The sequence below is a fragment of the Eschscholzia californica genome, unplaced genomic scaffold, assembly GCF_041429995.1.
Source record: "Eschscholzia californica isolate CP2 unplaced genomic scaffold, dmEscCali1.0.p SCAF_1, whole genome shotgun sequence".
Taxonomy (NCBI): Eukaryota; Viridiplantae; Streptophyta; class Magnoliopsida; order Ranunculales; family Papaveraceae; genus Eschscholzia; species Eschscholzia californica.
Genome location: NW_028238198.1, coordinates 69,464,368 through 69,481,850, shown reverse-complemented (window position 1 = coordinate 69,481,850; position 17,483 = coordinate 69,464,368). Strand labels below are relative to the sequence as shown.

Below are 17,483 nucleotides of genomic sequence, written 5' to 3'. Positions count from 1 at the left end.
ATCATTTATGATAATTATGGTGGAACGGATTGTGTGTGTATGTGCCTTTTTACCAACAAAACAAGATCCATTTCATATTTTCGTTGGTCAGAGAGTTTAAACAGGTTTATAACAAATTATGTCACATAGATGGATGGTAAACTCAATAAACCATTATTTCAAGTGAACTAGTGGATAAACACAAAAAAGAGTTACTTCTTATTTGGCCCCTTACTTTGTGATCAGCTTCAAATATGACCCCCAAATTTCTGTAAATTCAAATATGGCCCCCTATTTTCATACAAATGTCATAACTGCCCCTCCCATTAATGTATTTTCAAAAAAAGAAAAAAGAAAAAGAAAAACTAAATTCCACCTCACTTCCCTCTCCAGTCTCCACCACTCATCTCTCTCCACGTCACCTCTCTCTCCAACTCACCTCTATCTCTCTCTACCTCACCAGTCTCTTCTCCGATGAAGGTCGCCGACCAGAAAATTTTCCGCCCGGCGACCTTCAAACTAAAAAATAAATAACTTTTTTTTCTCTCATCTCTCTCTCTCTCTCTAGAAACTCCGGCGAAGGGGGTTTTCCCTTCGCCGGAGTTCTGGTCTGTTCTTCAACAGACTTGTCCGGATCTGTTGAAGAATAGACCAGAACGGGTCTGTGGAAGAACATACCAGATCGGTTTATTCTTCAACAGACCAGGACGGGGTTGTTTATCTGGTATGTTCTTCAACAGACCAGAACTCCGGAGAAGGGAAACCCCCTTCGCCGGAGTTTCTAGAGAGTGAGGGAGATGAGAGAATTTTTTATTTTTTTTAGTTTGAAGGTAGAGGTGAGTTGGAGAGAGAGGTGACGTGGAGAGAGATGAGTGGTGGAGAGGGAAGTGAGGTGGAATTTAGGTTTATTTTATTTTATTTTGAAAATACATTAATGGGAGGGGTAATTATGCCATTTGTATGAATAGGGGGCCATATTTGAATTTATAGAAATTTGGGAGTCATATTTGAAGCTGGTCACAAAATAGGGAGCCAAATAAGAATTAACTCAAAAAAAAACTTAGGCCATGTTTGGTGCGCGGGAATCGTGTGGGAATTAAATGTGATTCCTGGGAATCACAATCCTGATATTGTTTGGCTCGCGGGAATGCAGGGGGAATAGGATTCCCTCAAAATGGGGTAATAACAAACACAAGGAGGGGGTGGGTTTGTGATTCCCATTCCCGAGAATGTTTTGTTTTAATATTTATAGACCAAATTATCCTTAATAAAACATTAGAATGACTATTATTGAAGTTGTCCTCCACACAATATCACAACTAAAAAAATTAAAAACCTATGGTTAGCCACTACCATAGCAATTCTTTCTCTCGCTCAAATGTAACTCTCTCTCCCTAGTTTATTTTCTTTTTCTCTTGTTTTTTTTTCATTCCAATCGATTTCATAATGTTTAAAAAGAAAAGTTTTTAGTCGTAAATAATTTTTTTCTTTTTGAATGGTCAGCGTGCCTCGAACCCTTGACCTCTGAAGTGGAAGATTATACCTCTTACCACTCCAACCAAAGGTTGTTGGCATTTTAAATACATTTTTAAATACTACTTAATTGGTGTGTCACGTTACTATTCCATATCTACAATTTTGAATAAATAATACTGATTAAAGTATATAATAAATTGATGTTTTATTTATGTAGTTTAAGGATAAAATAGGACTTTTACAAAAAATTATAATTTGATTCGTACACGAACCAAACACCAAGTTAAGAATCTATCGGGAATCGAATTCCTATTCCTGGTCAAACCAAACATCAAACTGAATGATCTGATTCCCAGGAATCGCCTTATAGGAATGTGGAATCACATTCCATTCCCGTCAGCCAAAAAAGTTTGTTAAGATATCTTAGTCCGTTGGATTTGATCTTTATCAAACTCCCAATACAAATGGACAACGAAACTCATCTCTCCCACAACCGACTGATCTGTTTTATTATATAAGATTTTAAGTGACAAAATATTACATTGTGTGAAATCGTGACATACATAGGTGTTGACACCTTAAATTTTGCAATCACCGCATTATGGCGACGAAAATACTACTGTTGCAAAAAGAAGTTTCCTAAAATTTCAATTTGTTGTGGTGTCTCTTGCACATGACATCCAAGATGTTTGTGTAATGTGGTGTGTTGGAATCTCCTATACCCTAGGCTTCTCATTCCTTATTGACAAAATTAAAAGATAAGCATAAAAACTACATTTTGCAAGCTAATCAATATCTTATAATATAATGAAACTAGGAAAAATATAGAAGCTAAGTAATATCGAATAATCATATATATTCAAAAATGTAACACTAATTATGTAGAATAATCATACGAGTTAAAACGGCATAGAATTTAATTTATATGAGATGTTACTAGGAATTAAACATGTATAATAAGCTAATTAAATAACGATTTTCCTAACATGCCTCTTTAGGCAAATGTTTGACACGATTTTTCTATTTTTAACTTAGAAACACTAGAACAGATGAAATCGCGAAGGAAAGTCGAATCTTTGCTTGTTAAAACTAGAAGTAATATAGGATTTAGCATGTGTATGTCAAAAAAGTCATCATACAATTGCAAGGAAGGTTATTAATTTTCGGGATTTTTGAAGATCTTTGTAAGTGAAATGAATACACAAGTGCTACCAACCTCACCCGGCCTCTTGTAACCATCTCTCACTCATCTCCCTCCCCTTGTGTATATATATACCCCCACAAGCAAGCTTTCTCACCATCTTCTTCTTCTCTAGCTCTCCTTATCTCCCTGCAAACTTAGTAGTATCATGGGGAGGTCAAAGGTGAAACTAGAACGGATTAAAGATTCCGCTAAAAGGCGAATAACTTTCAAGAAAAGAAAGAATTGTTTGCTGAAAAAGGTAAAAGAATTGAGCACCCTTTGTGAGGTTCGTGCTTGCGCAATTATTTATGAAGGGGATGAGGAGAAACCACCGGAAACCTGGCCATCTTCACAATTACAGGTACGACATGTGCTTGAGAAGTTTGATAATTTATCCGAGCGGGAAAAATTCAAGAAGTTGGAGAATATAGAGTCTTTGAATCAGTGCAAGGTCATGAAGGAGAAATCTCGGCTGGAAAAGCTTGAGAGCCAAAATAAAAGGAAGGAGATGAATTTGCTCATGGAACAAATACATTTTCATGGTAAGAGTTTACAAGATGTAAATAGTGTTGATGATTTAAATTTTCTTCATAATATGATTGAGCTGAAAGAGAAGGAAATCGAAAGTCGAATAGATTCGCTCATGAAGAGTCGGAATGTTTTTGTTGAATCATCTATGTCGTCTCTGTCGAGATTTGTACTAGGAAACCCTAATACTCTTATTACTGCTGCTGCTACTAGTAGTCCAACTACTGCTCCTAGTGGTGGTCTTCCGAGTAGTACTCGTAATACTAATTTAAGTACTATATTGATGAACTATATTAATGATATTGAGAATGGCGGTCAAAATCTAGATGAGCTTCATGCTAATTACAATAATTTTAATAACATTGGCGGTGTTAAAAAAGACATGGTTCTTGCACCTCAGATGCAGTTGCAGCCTGCTGCAAATATGGAGGTTGCTTTACGAAGCCAGCGATATTCTAATACTTCTCAATATATGATTAGCAACCCAACTCTTCCTGGTCTTGCCCCTCATCCTCGTAATGGTAATCAAATGACCGGGTTCGGTAATCAAAGGGTCGATCCTACTAATCAAATGCAGATTCAGCAGCAGGGAGCTGGAAATGATACTTATTATGAGGATCAGGTTGGTTTCTCTATTGGTGCTCATGGTCACCAAAACATGAATCTTTCTTATCAAATGCAGATGCAACTAGCAATCGCCGAGACTACTTCACCAACGGAAGTGAGCAACCGTTCCGGGAATGTCATAAATAACAACTTTCTTCGTTCTCTTTCCCCTTTTTATCATGTTGATAATGAAACGGGGAGGTCTCGAAATACTGGTATAGGCGTCGGAAATTACATTAATGTTTCTTCTCAGCAGATGCAGATGGAGCAAGGAAAGCAATCATCATATTTTGGAGAACACATGAATTATGTGCTTGAGAATAACAACAACATTGCTAATGTGGGGTTTAATGATCAAACAAATTATGTCCCTTCTCATCAGATGCAGATACTTCAGGGAGATGGGGTTGATGATTACACCATTAATAATGTTCAACTTGAACATCAAATGAATGCTAATATTCTCTCTCATCTGATACAAATGCAAATATTACATGGAGGGGAATCATCATATTTTGTGCTTGAAAATAACAACATTGGTAATGTTGGTTTTGAAGATCAAATGATTGTTCCTGGTCAAAAGCAGCTGCAAATGCCAAAGTAGGGAAGCAAAATCATCCTTTTTCACTCACTTAGTCAACCCTAAGAGAATTTTCCAATATTCTACTCTTGGAAATTGCTTTTTTTTTTTTTTTTTTTTGTGTCTGTTTGGTTTTATAGATTAGAATTTGCTTTTAGTATGTCATTTTGAGTTTCAATTATTTGGGCTTAATTTTATAAATTAGGAGTATTTTTCATTTGTCTTGTCTTGTGTTCAATTGATATTATGACTAGTTATCTCCTTAAATACAAATTTAGATTACTGAGTTAAAAAAAAAAGCCATAAATCATTAATTTGCACACCACAAATACATTAGTCTCTTCATATATATGATTATTTTCTCAATTGATTTTTTTGTTGCAAAATTTTCTCCATTGATTGCCTTCTTAACTTGTCAGAGACTTTGTTATTTTGTTCTAACCGGCCAAATTAATAATATTTGTTAGCAGGACCTTCAATAATAGTGTGTTGCAGGATACTACCAAAAGTGAGATTTGGTATGAATCATGATTCTTTGATTTTTTTTGCTACAAAGAATCCTAGGACTCTTAAATCTTAAGGATTCCTAAGTCCAAAATTTGTATTGGACCAAAATCCTCCCAACCCCCTAAGATTTGCTTAGATTTTGTATTACAAAAATTTACATTTCAAACTTAAAGTAAAAAAAAAAAAAAATTATTTAAGACTAAATAATGACATGTAGTTAGTATAACATCAAGGCAAAATATTTTTTTCTTAACCCCTTACTTTGTGACCAGCTTCTTTTTTGGTCCATTATTATACGTAAATTCAAATTTAGCTCACTTTTGTTAACTCCGTCAGTCAACTTTAATCATTAATTGTTTTATATTTTCACAATTGCCCTTCTTATAAAAATAATTTGGTAAATTCATAATTAGCCCCTTTTAACTTTAGGTTAATTCCAAAAAAGGTATAATTATTTTTAGAACAAACTAGCCACTAGGGGGCTAAAATAGAATTCATTAAGAAAAAAATAAAACATTAGGCACACCTCATCTCTCCTCCATTTCATCACCTTTCTCCTCAACATCATCTCTCTCCACCTCGTCATCTTCTCCGACCAAGGTCCCCAGCCAGCCAAGTTTTCCGACGACCTTCAAATTTAATTTTTTTAATTTTTTCTTCGTATTTCTCTTCTTTTTTCTTCATCTCTCCTTTCTCTCTCTCTGTAGCTCCGGAGAAAGGAAGAATACAAGTACATAATATGTTAATATAACCAAGTACATTTATAGTGGGTTGCACGCACAACCTAGTTCATCTAAATAACACATCTAGGAAATTTTGTCTTGTCGTGAGCATAGACAGTATATATACACATATACGTGTATATATGTAGGTATATATACACGTATATGTTTGTATTCTATTTAGTTATATATTGTATTTAGTTATATATTTTGTTGTTTCAACAACGCGTAAAGCGATTGGGGGAATCATATATACGTGTTTCGCTTATCGTGCTCGCAAAGCTATCAGAACTCTATGATTACAAGCTATGCATCGGAGAAATATTTTTCTTTCGTTCTTTTTTTTCTCCCACAAATATGTTTTCTACTTTTGAATTAATATTTTGAATTCAGTTGCAATTATTTATTAGATGATAATTTGTTTGGACTAATATACGACTAATAATTTTTTTTTTGTTTTTCTAATAACGGAATCATTTTTTTAGATTAATACACCACCGTTTTTTTATAATGGAAGTCTTTTGTTTCGTCTTATTACTCTTGTCACTTTTATTCTAAGTCGTTGGATTGCATTGAGATTATTTCAAACCGACTAAACTTGAATGTTTAATGTTAGGGTCATTTATTTTGGAAAGATCATGGTGCAGGCGCATAACGGGACGGACCCGCGATCCCGCGCGCCCGAGGCCTAGTCGGCCAATCTAGTTAGTTTAGGAAGTTTTAATTTAAGAAGGATTCATAATGAATCTAGGTTTAGGAAGTTTTAGGTATTTCTATTATTTAGGAATCCTAGTTTATGTCTATCTAGGAAAGTTTAGTAATCTATAAAAGGAGGTCCAGTCTTGTTTATTATTCATATTGAAGAGAAAAACCATTAAAGTTATTAAGAGTTTTAGTTTATTTTATCGTTTCTTATCGTTTTCTTTAACGTTCTTAGTTTAGTTTATTGTTCTTCTTTAATTCCGCTGCGACTACATCAGATCAAATGAAAGATTTTTTGGAGAGAGATGAAGTAAAAGAAAGATTAAATGCATACATTTTTTTTCGGGGTTGCGCTTAAAATTGAGATGCAGTCATTGGTTGTTTGTTGAATAGAATCCCCATAGCCTAATTGCAGCCCCTCTAAAATTTTCTCTTTCGTATTAATCCCAGTGGCCAGTGGGTCAAATTTCCATTCACCCCATTGGGTTGCTGTGTAAAAAAGGTTCCAAAATATTATAGATACAAAATAATGAGATCTATAGAAAACAAAGCTTGGAGTGAGATAAAAAAGATAAAATTATTTTAAATGAATGTAAAATAAAGAAAACAATTTGCTACCGACACTTGTGAAGATATTCTAGGTACATGCAAATCATCACAAACTTTCCTCCTCTATAATAATCAACCGTTTTTGTTGGTAGATTAGACTTGCACCTTCCCACAAGAAGACTCATTGTTGTGACCTAGAAAAAGCATACTCTTCCTACATTATCATCCATTTTGTAACTAGACAAAACTTACAACTTCAATATTACCAATAGAAGATTACCCATATTAGGTGACATAAAATGACAATTTGTAGGTCTTTGGCTTCAAAAGGACTTGGTCAAGGCCTCAAGGGAGTGTGGTCCATTAACCCTGCCATTTAATAAAGAGTTAAAAATGGATCACATGGTAAAACTATCTCTACTTTTCTTGTTGTTTTTGCCCAAGAAAGTGAAATAGGGAAAGGAATGAAGGTAAAAACTAATTAAGCTAAGATTGTTTATTTGATATTGATTTGCTTTATTTTGATGACTCGACCAAGAATGATTATTTTTGACATCGAGTTATGTGATTTATCAGTCTGTCATTTCTACCACGCCTTACTGTAAAGCTCGATTTTAATTTGATTATGGAATAATGTTTGTTGTTTGAGATTAGAAGACAAGATACCTGATCTTGTTTTCCCCCAATCAAACTTATCAGCTTTATACAATATTATTTATTTTTGTAGTTTTGCATTGGGCAAAAATCTAGGATTCATGAGGGATGGGGTTTTTCCTTAACACGAAGACGATCAAACAGTTAACATATGAATTTTAACGAAATTTATATATAAAGTTTAAATGATACGATCTTCGGTAGCTAGTCAAATGTTTGACGTTTTGACTAAGTGAAGAAGTCAGCAGATGGACCACAATAAATTTGTGTCACCCGATGTCGACACCATTTAGGAAGTGGATCTGATGAAACTTTGTCACTTGAACCCTGGCGTAGGAGGTCGTCATGAGTCTTCTAAACACCTTGAACCTGCTTTGATTTAGACGCAAGGCAAGACGAAAAGTCAAATCAGCTTTATCCTGAGCTTTAAAATGGAACAGGAGGTGTATAGAAACTAGATTAGCACCTTGAGTCTTGTACTGTCTCGAGGCAAGTGAGAAAGTGGATCTAAGATGAGATTTACCAAACCTGAGTTATGACGTAGTTAAAGGCCTAGAGCACAACTCTGCTGAAACGAGTTCAGTTATACTGTTCTAGATCAGGTTGACGTTAACAGAACGTCAATGACATGGAAAGCCAGGTAGCGCCAAAGATCCACTTTTCGTACACGAGTCATTATGTGCCAGAATCTATTAGTGTCAGAAGATACACACTTATCAAATAATTTCCTCTTAACGACCACCGACATGTTACTTTCATAAACACTGATTCCTTACCACCGCAACATCTCATCCGAAATGTTGTAGTTCATCCAAACTAAGCATATTAGGTTTGCTCTAAAAGAGATACAAAAAGGTCATATTCTAAACTTGTTCCTTTGGATTCTTTCCTAAAATTCCAAGAAATACCTCACTGACTTGAGTGTCAGATAATTTTCTTTGTTTTTTGCATACTATATTCCATCAGTTACTTGAGAGAATTTCATTCATCTGACTATAGGTCCCAATCATCAAAAAGATAATCGAGGAAACTCTGTTTTTACATCATAAATCTAGACTTTGAATCCAAACAAACAAACTTTTTTGGGAGTGGATTAGCACATCCACAATTAGTGGAAGAAACTCACCTTTTTCACAATGCCAAGTAGCTAATTAATCGTCTACTCCTATTAGAATAATCATATTAGATAAATATCACTAAGAATAAGTAGATTTATTTCATACTAGGTTTCCTCCCCGTCCTACGGACGGGGAAGATCCCTCTTGGCTAACGCCTGAAAAAATAAATCATTCTTGGAAAGAGAATAAAGAAGATAATGGAGAATAAATAGGGAGAGATATTAACCAACAGTTGTAAATCTGACTGAAAATGGTGAGGGAGAGAAATACGTGGGAAGTTAAATGGGAGAGAAATAAGTGTGAAGTTAAATGGTGAGGGAGAGAAATACGTGGGTAGGGATATCCTAACCACTTTTGGTCGTTTTATACTATTACCCTTCTATTTTGAAGGGATTTACACGAAAAGGGATTTTATAACAGCCATTAGATGTGATCTTTATGAAAATCCCAATAAAAATAAACGGTCAGACTTATCCCCTGGATAACAGACTGAGCTGTTTTAATATAATAGATATATAGATGTACACATAATTAGATGATCTGTATTCTGTCACTTAGAACGAAACCAATTACTACAATTCCTGTGTTAAAAGTTTGATACAATAATTAACTTTTTTACATTAAAGACGTTCCAAGTTAGACAGTTACAAGTAAAGATACAAGCTATTAGTGTCGACTAAGCGAAATCCTAGACCCGATTCTCTCTTGACCGGGGTAAGATCTAGGGTTTCTTTATCTCTAAACCCAAACACACCAAATGGTCCACTAATTCTTCTTCTTCTTGTGTCAGGGATTCGAAACTTGTAATCTTCTTTTTGGAACCTCTTTTACTTTCAAAAATTCTTTTTTAAATATAAATCGGATAAGAAAAGCTAAAAGAGGAAGGTCAAATAAACGTTAAAAAAGATGATGGCATTTATCGTAATATCAGTTAAAGTTTATGGCTACTTTTGTACAACTTTCATCAACTTCGTATCTCCACCGTTGATCTTAAGATTCTTAAAACCAATTTTCTTCCCTTCCTTCCGTTAATATAGAGAAAGAACAGAGAAACTGTTCTGATGATGATTGAGAAGTTTTAGTGAGAGAAAGAAAGAGAAAGAGAGAGACAGAGAGAGTATTTTTAGAGAGAGACAATGGTATCTGAAAACCCTTTTTCTCATTTCAATCGTTCATCAACTCCCAAATTCTGCAATACTTTCAACAACAGGTAATCACTCTAACATCTGTATTTCATGCTCCCCTTTTCCATTTTTTTTCATTGCTTGTTCTTCAATATTGAAATTTCCTTAGTAAGTGACCTAATTGTTACAGTTTCTAGGCTTCTTGTTTTGAGTAGTTAAAAGGGTTTGAATGCTTAGGTAGTTCTCTCTCTATCTCTGTATGTTTTTTCTCTATTTCTGGACTCCATTAAGGAGATCAAGCAGTGGTTAAAGGGTTAGTGTTCTAATGAACAAATTAGGAAGGGTTTTTCTTGCTTTAGATTTATTTGAAGTTTATTTGGGTGTTGTTTAGTGTTTTAAAACATTTAGACTGAAAGTCTGAACTTGACAAAAAATTTTTGACACCCATGTTTGTAAGTCCTTAAGTGATTTTGTCCCAGCTTTTGACACCCACACCCAAATTCATGGGTACTGAATTTTGTTCTTGGGCGAATACTCCCACTAGCGCATTCCAAAAGTCCTCGACGCTTACTATGCTTGGGTGCACACCTATAGCCCAATGCCGTTAGATAGTCACCACCCTTAGACAACGTGTATGAGATTCGCTTACCGGTTTTGGTAATTTGGGATCCTGTACTCTAAATTTGGGGTTCTAAGTACTTAAGCCTTAACTTGTAACCCGATTTCCCTTGTAAAAATGTAGAAGATTAACTAGTGGAGTAGATAACTGTAGGATCTGATTGAAAGTAAAACACCTTCTGTGGGTTAACTACAAGTACCATCCTCGTCAATCACCTCCACAAGAAATGAGATTTCAAGTTAAATGCTAATACTCTTTTCGAAGCATAGAAATGGGCTTAAAGATACTTCATATTTTCTTGTATGTGACAGGATCTTCTCAGACGTTGCGGGCGATGTCACAATTGTTGTCGATGATGAGTCTTTTCTATTGCACAAGGTATGAACCCAAGGTTTCTGCCCATAAACATTTCTATTTGTTTTCTTTTGGCTCCAAAAGTTTGCACTCTGATCTTAAGCAAAAATTTATATGGTTGGTTGCTATCAAGCAATGATCAAACTCTAAATTTGGTGTTTGTTTTACTGAAGTTTCCCTTGGTATCTCGAAGTGGTAAAATCCGAAAGATGGTTGCGGACTCCAGGGATTCAAACCTTTCGAGGTTGGAGCTTGTCAACTTACCAGGTGGATCACAAACATTTGAACTTGCGGCAAAGTTTTGTTATGGCACCAACTTTGAGATTACTTCAGAAAATGTTGCCAACCTTCGTTGTGCTGCAGAGTACTTAGAAATGTTCGAAGATTACTGGGAAGAGAACCTTATAATTCGAGCAGAGACATATCTGAAGGAAATCGTGGTTTTAAGTCTTGAGAAATCTGTGGAAGTTTTATCCACATGTGAATCTCTACTCCCTATAGCAGAGGAAGTCGGAATCATAAATAAATGTGTGGATGCGATCGCCGTAAATGCTTGCAAGGAACAATTAAAATCGGGTTTATCTCGCTTGGACTGTGACAATGAACCAGAGAAACTAAAGATGGATTCTCCTGAGTGGTGGGTTGAAGACCTCTCGGTTCTAAGAATCGATTTTTATCAGAGAGTTATTGATTCTATGAGAAGAACAGGTGTTAGAGCAGATAGCATTACTTCATCTTTAATGCATTATGCCAAAACATCCCAAAAGGGTATCGGAAAACGTCAAGTTTGGGATCCTTCAAGGATGAAATTAGATTCTTCTGTTGCAGAAAATGAACAGCGGGCGATTGTCGAAACCCTTGTGAGTCTTCTTCCAACAGATAAAACCACATCAGTTCCATTGACGTTTCTGTTTGGGATGCTCAAATTGGCCATTACAGTCGATGTTTCCGTGGCTTGTAGACTTGAACTTGAGAGGAGGATCGGGTTCTCTTTAGATATGGTATCCCTGGATGATTTGCTTATCCCTTCGACTCAGACTGGTGATTGTATCTTTGATGTTGATATTGTTCATCGATTACTAGTGAATTTTCTTCAGAAGATAGAAGAGGAAGAATCCGAAGAGTCATTAGATTATGGATATGAATCAGAAGGACTAGGTACTACAAGCCACGCTTCAGTATTGAAAGTCGGACGACTTATTGAAGCATATCTGGCGGAAATTGCACCTGACCCTTATCTGAATTTGCCGAAGTTTATGAATATCATTGAAATCTTGCCTGACTATGCCCGTGTCGTCGATGATGGACTTTACAGAGCTATTGATATATACTTGAAGGTAAATTAGTCAAGTTAATGCATGCATATCTTTACAAAAAATTGCTGTCAGCTAGCTCTGCCTTAGCCATTGTTTAGAAAACGGCAGTTATAACCGAAATAGCGTCTGTCTTTTTGGTAAAGGTCTCCCAACATTACCTTTTCACTGTTATTTTGATAAAGATGCTTTTCTGCCACAAAGCTTTTGTAACTGTTATGAGGTATATGTTTTCGCCGTTACTATTTCTGGTTCTGAACAATTTTTGAACGAAGTATAAAACAAGATGGACTGCCTCAACGACTTCACCTTTTCGGCCGTTTTAACCGTTATAAGTTATAACCATTTTCAACAGTAACCCAGTTTGATGGGAAAATGTTATAAAGTTCTATTTTTTCCGACATAACAGTAACTATTAACTGTGTACAGTGTTACTGTTCCACTTTACGTATTTAAGCATTGTGTTGAACACAAATTGATGTCAGAGAATTTTTTTTTTCAAATGTTTGCTCAATTCCTGATTTTATTTCCTCATTGCTATTTCAGGCCCATCCTATGCTAACTGAAAACGAAAGCAAGAAACTATGCAAGTACATAGACTGCCAGAAGCTCTCTCAAGAAGCTTGCAATCATATAGCCCAAAATGATCGTGTTCCAGTTCAAATGGCAGTTCGTGTTCTCTACTTTGAACAACTCCGGCTGAAAAATTCTTTTCCAGGAAGCTCTGGAGATGGGTTTCTCTCACAAAGAATCAGCAGTGGAATCCCAAGTGCTGCCATGTCTCCTCGAGATAATTATGCTTCATTAAGAAGGGAAAACCGAGAACTAAAGCTCGAGATATCAAGAATGAGAGTAAGGTTAAGTGAACTAGAAAAAGAACAAGGATTTATGAAACAAGGAATGATGGAGAAACCGGGTAATGGCAAGACATTCTTTACATCACTATCAAAAGGAATTGGACGAATTGGAATATTTGGCGGGCCAAATGGAAGTAAACGGCAAAAAGCAGGGAGAAAGTCTCAGACGTCAGAAACGAAGAAAGGAAGGAGAAGAAGGAACTCTCTTTCATAGGCACTTTTATATTGAACGGAGTAGTGCGTAGCTGAAAACAGGTCTAGATGAGCGATAAGAATCCTAATTATATTGATTAAATAGTTTTATCAAATTCTCTACAGCTCCCCTGAAACAGTGCTTCGGTCTCCATGGATATTCGTCGTTTCAGTACAGAAAGACAGGGGCTTAAGTATATGACAATATCTAAGAAGGTCAAGAATTCAGATAGGTTTGGTCTAGAAGTTTTTTGTAGCTGAAATATCTTTGTTATTATGTTGGTCTGTGCCCGATGACTATGATTTTTTTGCTTATAATCCTGTAAGTATCGTCTGTAATACTTTTGGCCTCTTCATTATTCATATTTAAACGTTAGTTTATTTGTTTCTCCTACTTATCTATGTATCATTTTGATTTTTGACGTTCTGAGGATCCTCGATACTTTTAGGAGTATACGAGGAAAAACTTTTAACAGATCAGATTAGTCTCTTACTAAGGTCCTGTTAGGTTTAGCTTAAAATCAGCTAAAAGTCTACATCAGTTTAATATTAAAGAAGATAAGAAGAAACAGACTCCAAATACGAACTTCATCATCTGACAAACAAGAGGAATAATAGATATTTTATTATCCAAACAAACTGAAGAAAGAAAACGAGAAAACAGAAGTACATTTTAAAATTTTTGTAGATCTCGATGGTGGAAAATAAAGGAAAAGAACCAAATAATTTTAAAATGATTAAACAAAATATCATAAGGGATCAAATGGTTCTGGTAAGGATTCAAACCGATGATCAAAGACAGAACCTTGATCAGACATATCGTCGATACTGTGAAGCCAATTTGTGCTCTTCAAGTCATCAGGAAACAAGATTGTGTTATACCTTGAACTTTCGTAGATATCGGGTTCGTTCAGTTTGCCTGAGAAACGACTATTATCTTCGTACGGTTCCCCTTCATGGTGGTTCCTATCGATAAATTGTCTGTTCTTTGAGATGGCCGAGTAGTTGCTAGTAGGTTGCTCAATGTTGTTGCCAAAGGAGGCTGGAGAAGTGTAAGCATGAATTGCTTGGCCTTTCGGCTTTCCATTATGGATGCTTTGAGGGAATAAGGTCCCCGCCAAATGACGACCACTTCCTGTACCGGGTCGAATATCCTAAATCACAATCACGAATCAGTTTAGATATAATAGGTATTATTAATAACTTCAACAAGTATGCAAACAGACAGTTGTATAGATAGAACAAATGGGTTTGAGGCTTTGAGCTGGGTGATAGGTTTTCTGTGGCGTAATACTATAGATTATGGACCAAGTTAATTAACTACACGATAGGGCAGATGATGTCTACATGTCGCATCAGCTGGCTTCATTAGCTGACGTGAAATGTTTACATCTCGAGTAATTTTTCAGCTAATGTGGTTTGTGTAAGTTTTGATGTATGGTGTATATAAAGTATATCCCTGTTTAACCAGCAATGGAGGAAAAGTAAACATACCGAGTGTCGAGGAGTCATGTCAAGAGATTTCTTCGTAATCGTCCTTCCATATCCATTACTATCTGTGGCTGTAACAGTCCTCATGTTTTTCCGCATTGCTAGCTCAGAAAGTGAAGATGTTCTTTGATTCTCGCGTGGTCCACCAATATCGTGACCGTTGGCATACAATCTGTTTCTTCCTGAAACATCTGGAAGTCGTCCTCTCGTGACAATAGGAGAAGATGACTGTCTCCGTGGAGGATTAATCGGTCCAGTTGGCTCTGAACTTCCTCTTCCAGTGTTAGAAGCAGCAGGCCTGGACCTGCCTGCTGAGATTGGGCGATCCGATACCGTAGTCCTTAGATTTGGCGGTGTATCATGTGTAAAATCAGCTAGAACTGGGAGTCTTGCCCTAGGACTTGGCGAGCTTCCCCGGGATGCTGGGCTTGCAATATGGTCATTCGAAAGTGCTCGTCCTGTAGAGATTGATCGACCTGGGACCATTACTGGGGCTGGTGCAGATAACCGGCGAGTGGGAGTTGATGGGCGGGAATTTTGTCTAATTGAATTTGAAGTAATTTGGGGTCGGGAGGTTGGAGTTGAGGGTCGGGCACTTTGAGATCCTCGCGTCGTCTCACTAGAAGAGCTGGTGGGAGATGGACGGGATCTGAGGGAAGATGATGACCGAGTTGGCGTGGAAGGTCTTGCAGTGGATGGCAAAGTTGAACGAGAATTTGGGGTGGAAGGTCTTGCAGAACATGACGAGGTTGAACGGGAACTTGGGGTGGATGGTCTAGAAATAGATGTGACTGATGATATACTTGTGTTGAGAATTGAAGATCTATTATTAGTGGAATAAGAATTATAACTCGAGGTAGAGATAGAAGGTCGTGTTACTGATCCTGTTGGTCTTGATGAATAGTTGTTTTCTGATTGTGTCACTGAAAGCTGCAAAGAGAAAATGACTGAGTGAGAAGTCAATGATTTACGTTCAAAAGCTAATTCGACAAAACTGATGCCACATTTGCTTAACTTAAAGGTAATTAACAACAACAGGAACTAAATCGTATATGATGGTCAAATTTTACAGACAAACCTTCAACGTTGAAGATATTCAAGTATCGATGTGGGTGGGTAATGAATCTAGTTCGAGCAAATTCAACCAATAAAGTTAAACTGGCATTATCTCTAAGCCAAATAAACTAGACTATCAAAATGGTCTAAATTAAGTACAGAGAAACTTATCACATATACATACCCGCGAGGACCTTGTGGTAGAGGTTGATCTAGCAGGAGGACCTCTTCTCATAGCCACTGTCGGTGGTGGTTCACTAGCATCCGACGAAGCACAGAGAGGAGTTCCCGGTGGTGTAAGAAGCCTATTTGAAAAGATATAGTTGTTCTCTTAGAAATATTACCAAGACTATCTATGAAAATTTTTGCCACTAATTCCAACCAACATATTTCAATTGAAATGCTTTAAGTAATCCAACAAAACAAGATTCTTCCCGTTCTTCCAGTCTAAACGATATCTCGAAGAAATTTTAACCTAGTTATGTGAAGTGTAATAGTGAGATACATAATTGACTTAACCCATTGAGTTACCCAACTTCCAAACTAAGAAATAATTCAATTTTAAGACAACTCGACATCGAAGCTCGATTATGGAATGTCAAATTCTTAAACTAGTTTAGTTTTTCGTGTACATTTGTGGGATTCGTTTTCATGCCATCAACCATAAACTTAACTCATCAGGCATCAGAAACCTTAGAAGCAAGATTCAAGTTAAATGTCATTTTCTATGGTCCAAATTGGAAGTAGAGCAACTTGCAAATCTTAACTTCAACTAACATAGAAAAAAACAGTAAGACCAAAAAAAAAGAAAGGAAAATCGGAAACCAATTGAAAATTTCATACCAGTCATAATCATGCTTTCCTCCATCAGCTGATGACAATAAATCATCAACTCCACTTCTCACTAGTTTCACTGATGCTATTGAAATTCTCTCTAATTTCATCGGAACTGGAATGATTTAAACCAAATATCATCAATCTCGAACTCAAATATAAAATCATTTAAAGGAACATTAGAAACAATTATGAATCTAACATAACGAGAATTTGAAGGAACGAAAACGAAATTCACGAATTTCTTAAATATATAAACGAATGAAAACAAGATCCATCGATCTAATATCGTTGATTCTGAAACTTAAGAAAATGAAGTAATGAAGAACACTTGAGTTAGGTTATTAGAAAAGTACCTTCAGGTTCATCGGAAGATACCACCGGAAGACTCCGACGATTTCTAGAGAAGAGATCCAAGTTTTCATCAGATTCTTTCAGATTCGTAACTCCATTAAGACTCCGACCTCTCCGGTGCTGTGTTACCGGAATATTTCTCCCTCCTCCGGGGAAATAATCCTTCGTCATACTACGAGTCATTGACATACTTCGGTTCATTGTTACGAATCTGAATCCAGTCAATCTTCAAGCATTAACAATCTAGAGAGAGAAAGAAGAGAACTTCTAGAGAGAGAAAGAAGAGAACTTCTAGAGAGAGAAAGAGAGAACTTCTAGAGAGAGAGAGAGAGAATTGCTCTCTGATCTCTGATCTCTGTAACTGGTACTTGCTCTGGTGGTATACTAACTAACCTTGAGTTTAACTATTAGAAAAGGGAGGACGCTATTATTCTCAGTTTTGGCGGATACTGTTAAAACGTCTTCCTTAGATCAGTACCGTCAGTTTATCCTCGAGTTTCACATTAGATTATTAAAGAATGATTTAACGGTGAAGATTTTAGATGTTAGTAGAGTATTACCACGAGAAGACATCATCCCTTCATTTTGTTCATATAAGAAAGAGAAAAATTTAAATAAGAAAATGACAGAGAAGTGTAACGTTTATTTTAGTTTGTTGAGTTGTTATACTTCTAGTTGTCTCTAT

General features: G+C 36.2%; 2 protein-coding genes across 2 annotated transcripts; one reads left to right on the top strand and one right to left on the bottom strand.

Annotated features, from left to right (window-relative positions):
* The first annotated feature begins 9,484 nt into the window (after nt 1-9,484).
* On the top strand, nt 9,485-13,444 carry LOC147568659 (Phototropic-responsive NPH3 family protein). Its single transcript, XM_086655055.1, has 4 exons — nt 9,485-9,814; nt 10,659-10,725; nt 10,875-12,038; nt 12,561-13,444. The coding sequence occupies exons 1-4, from the start codon at nt 9,741-9,743 to the stop codon at nt 13,083-13,085; spliced, it is 1,830 nt and encodes a 609-aa protein (XP_086511181.1). The 5' UTR covers nt 9,485-9,740; the 3' UTR covers nt 13,086-13,444.
* A 227-nt stretch (nt 13,445-13,671) lies between these two features.
* On the bottom strand, nt 13,672-17,483 carry LOC147568658 (serine/arginine repetitive matrix-like protein). The gene is made up of 5 exons (XM_086655056.1): nt 16,801-17,483; nt 16,454-16,559; nt 15,795-15,915; nt 14,558-15,484; nt 13,672-14,217 (listed from the first exon to the last, which is right to left on the bottom strand). The coding sequence occupies exons 1-5, from the start codon at nt 16,997-16,999 to the stop codon at nt 13,813-13,815; spliced, it is 1,758 nt and encodes a 585-aa protein (XP_086511182.1). The 5' UTR covers nt 17,000-17,483; the 3' UTR covers nt 13,672-13,812.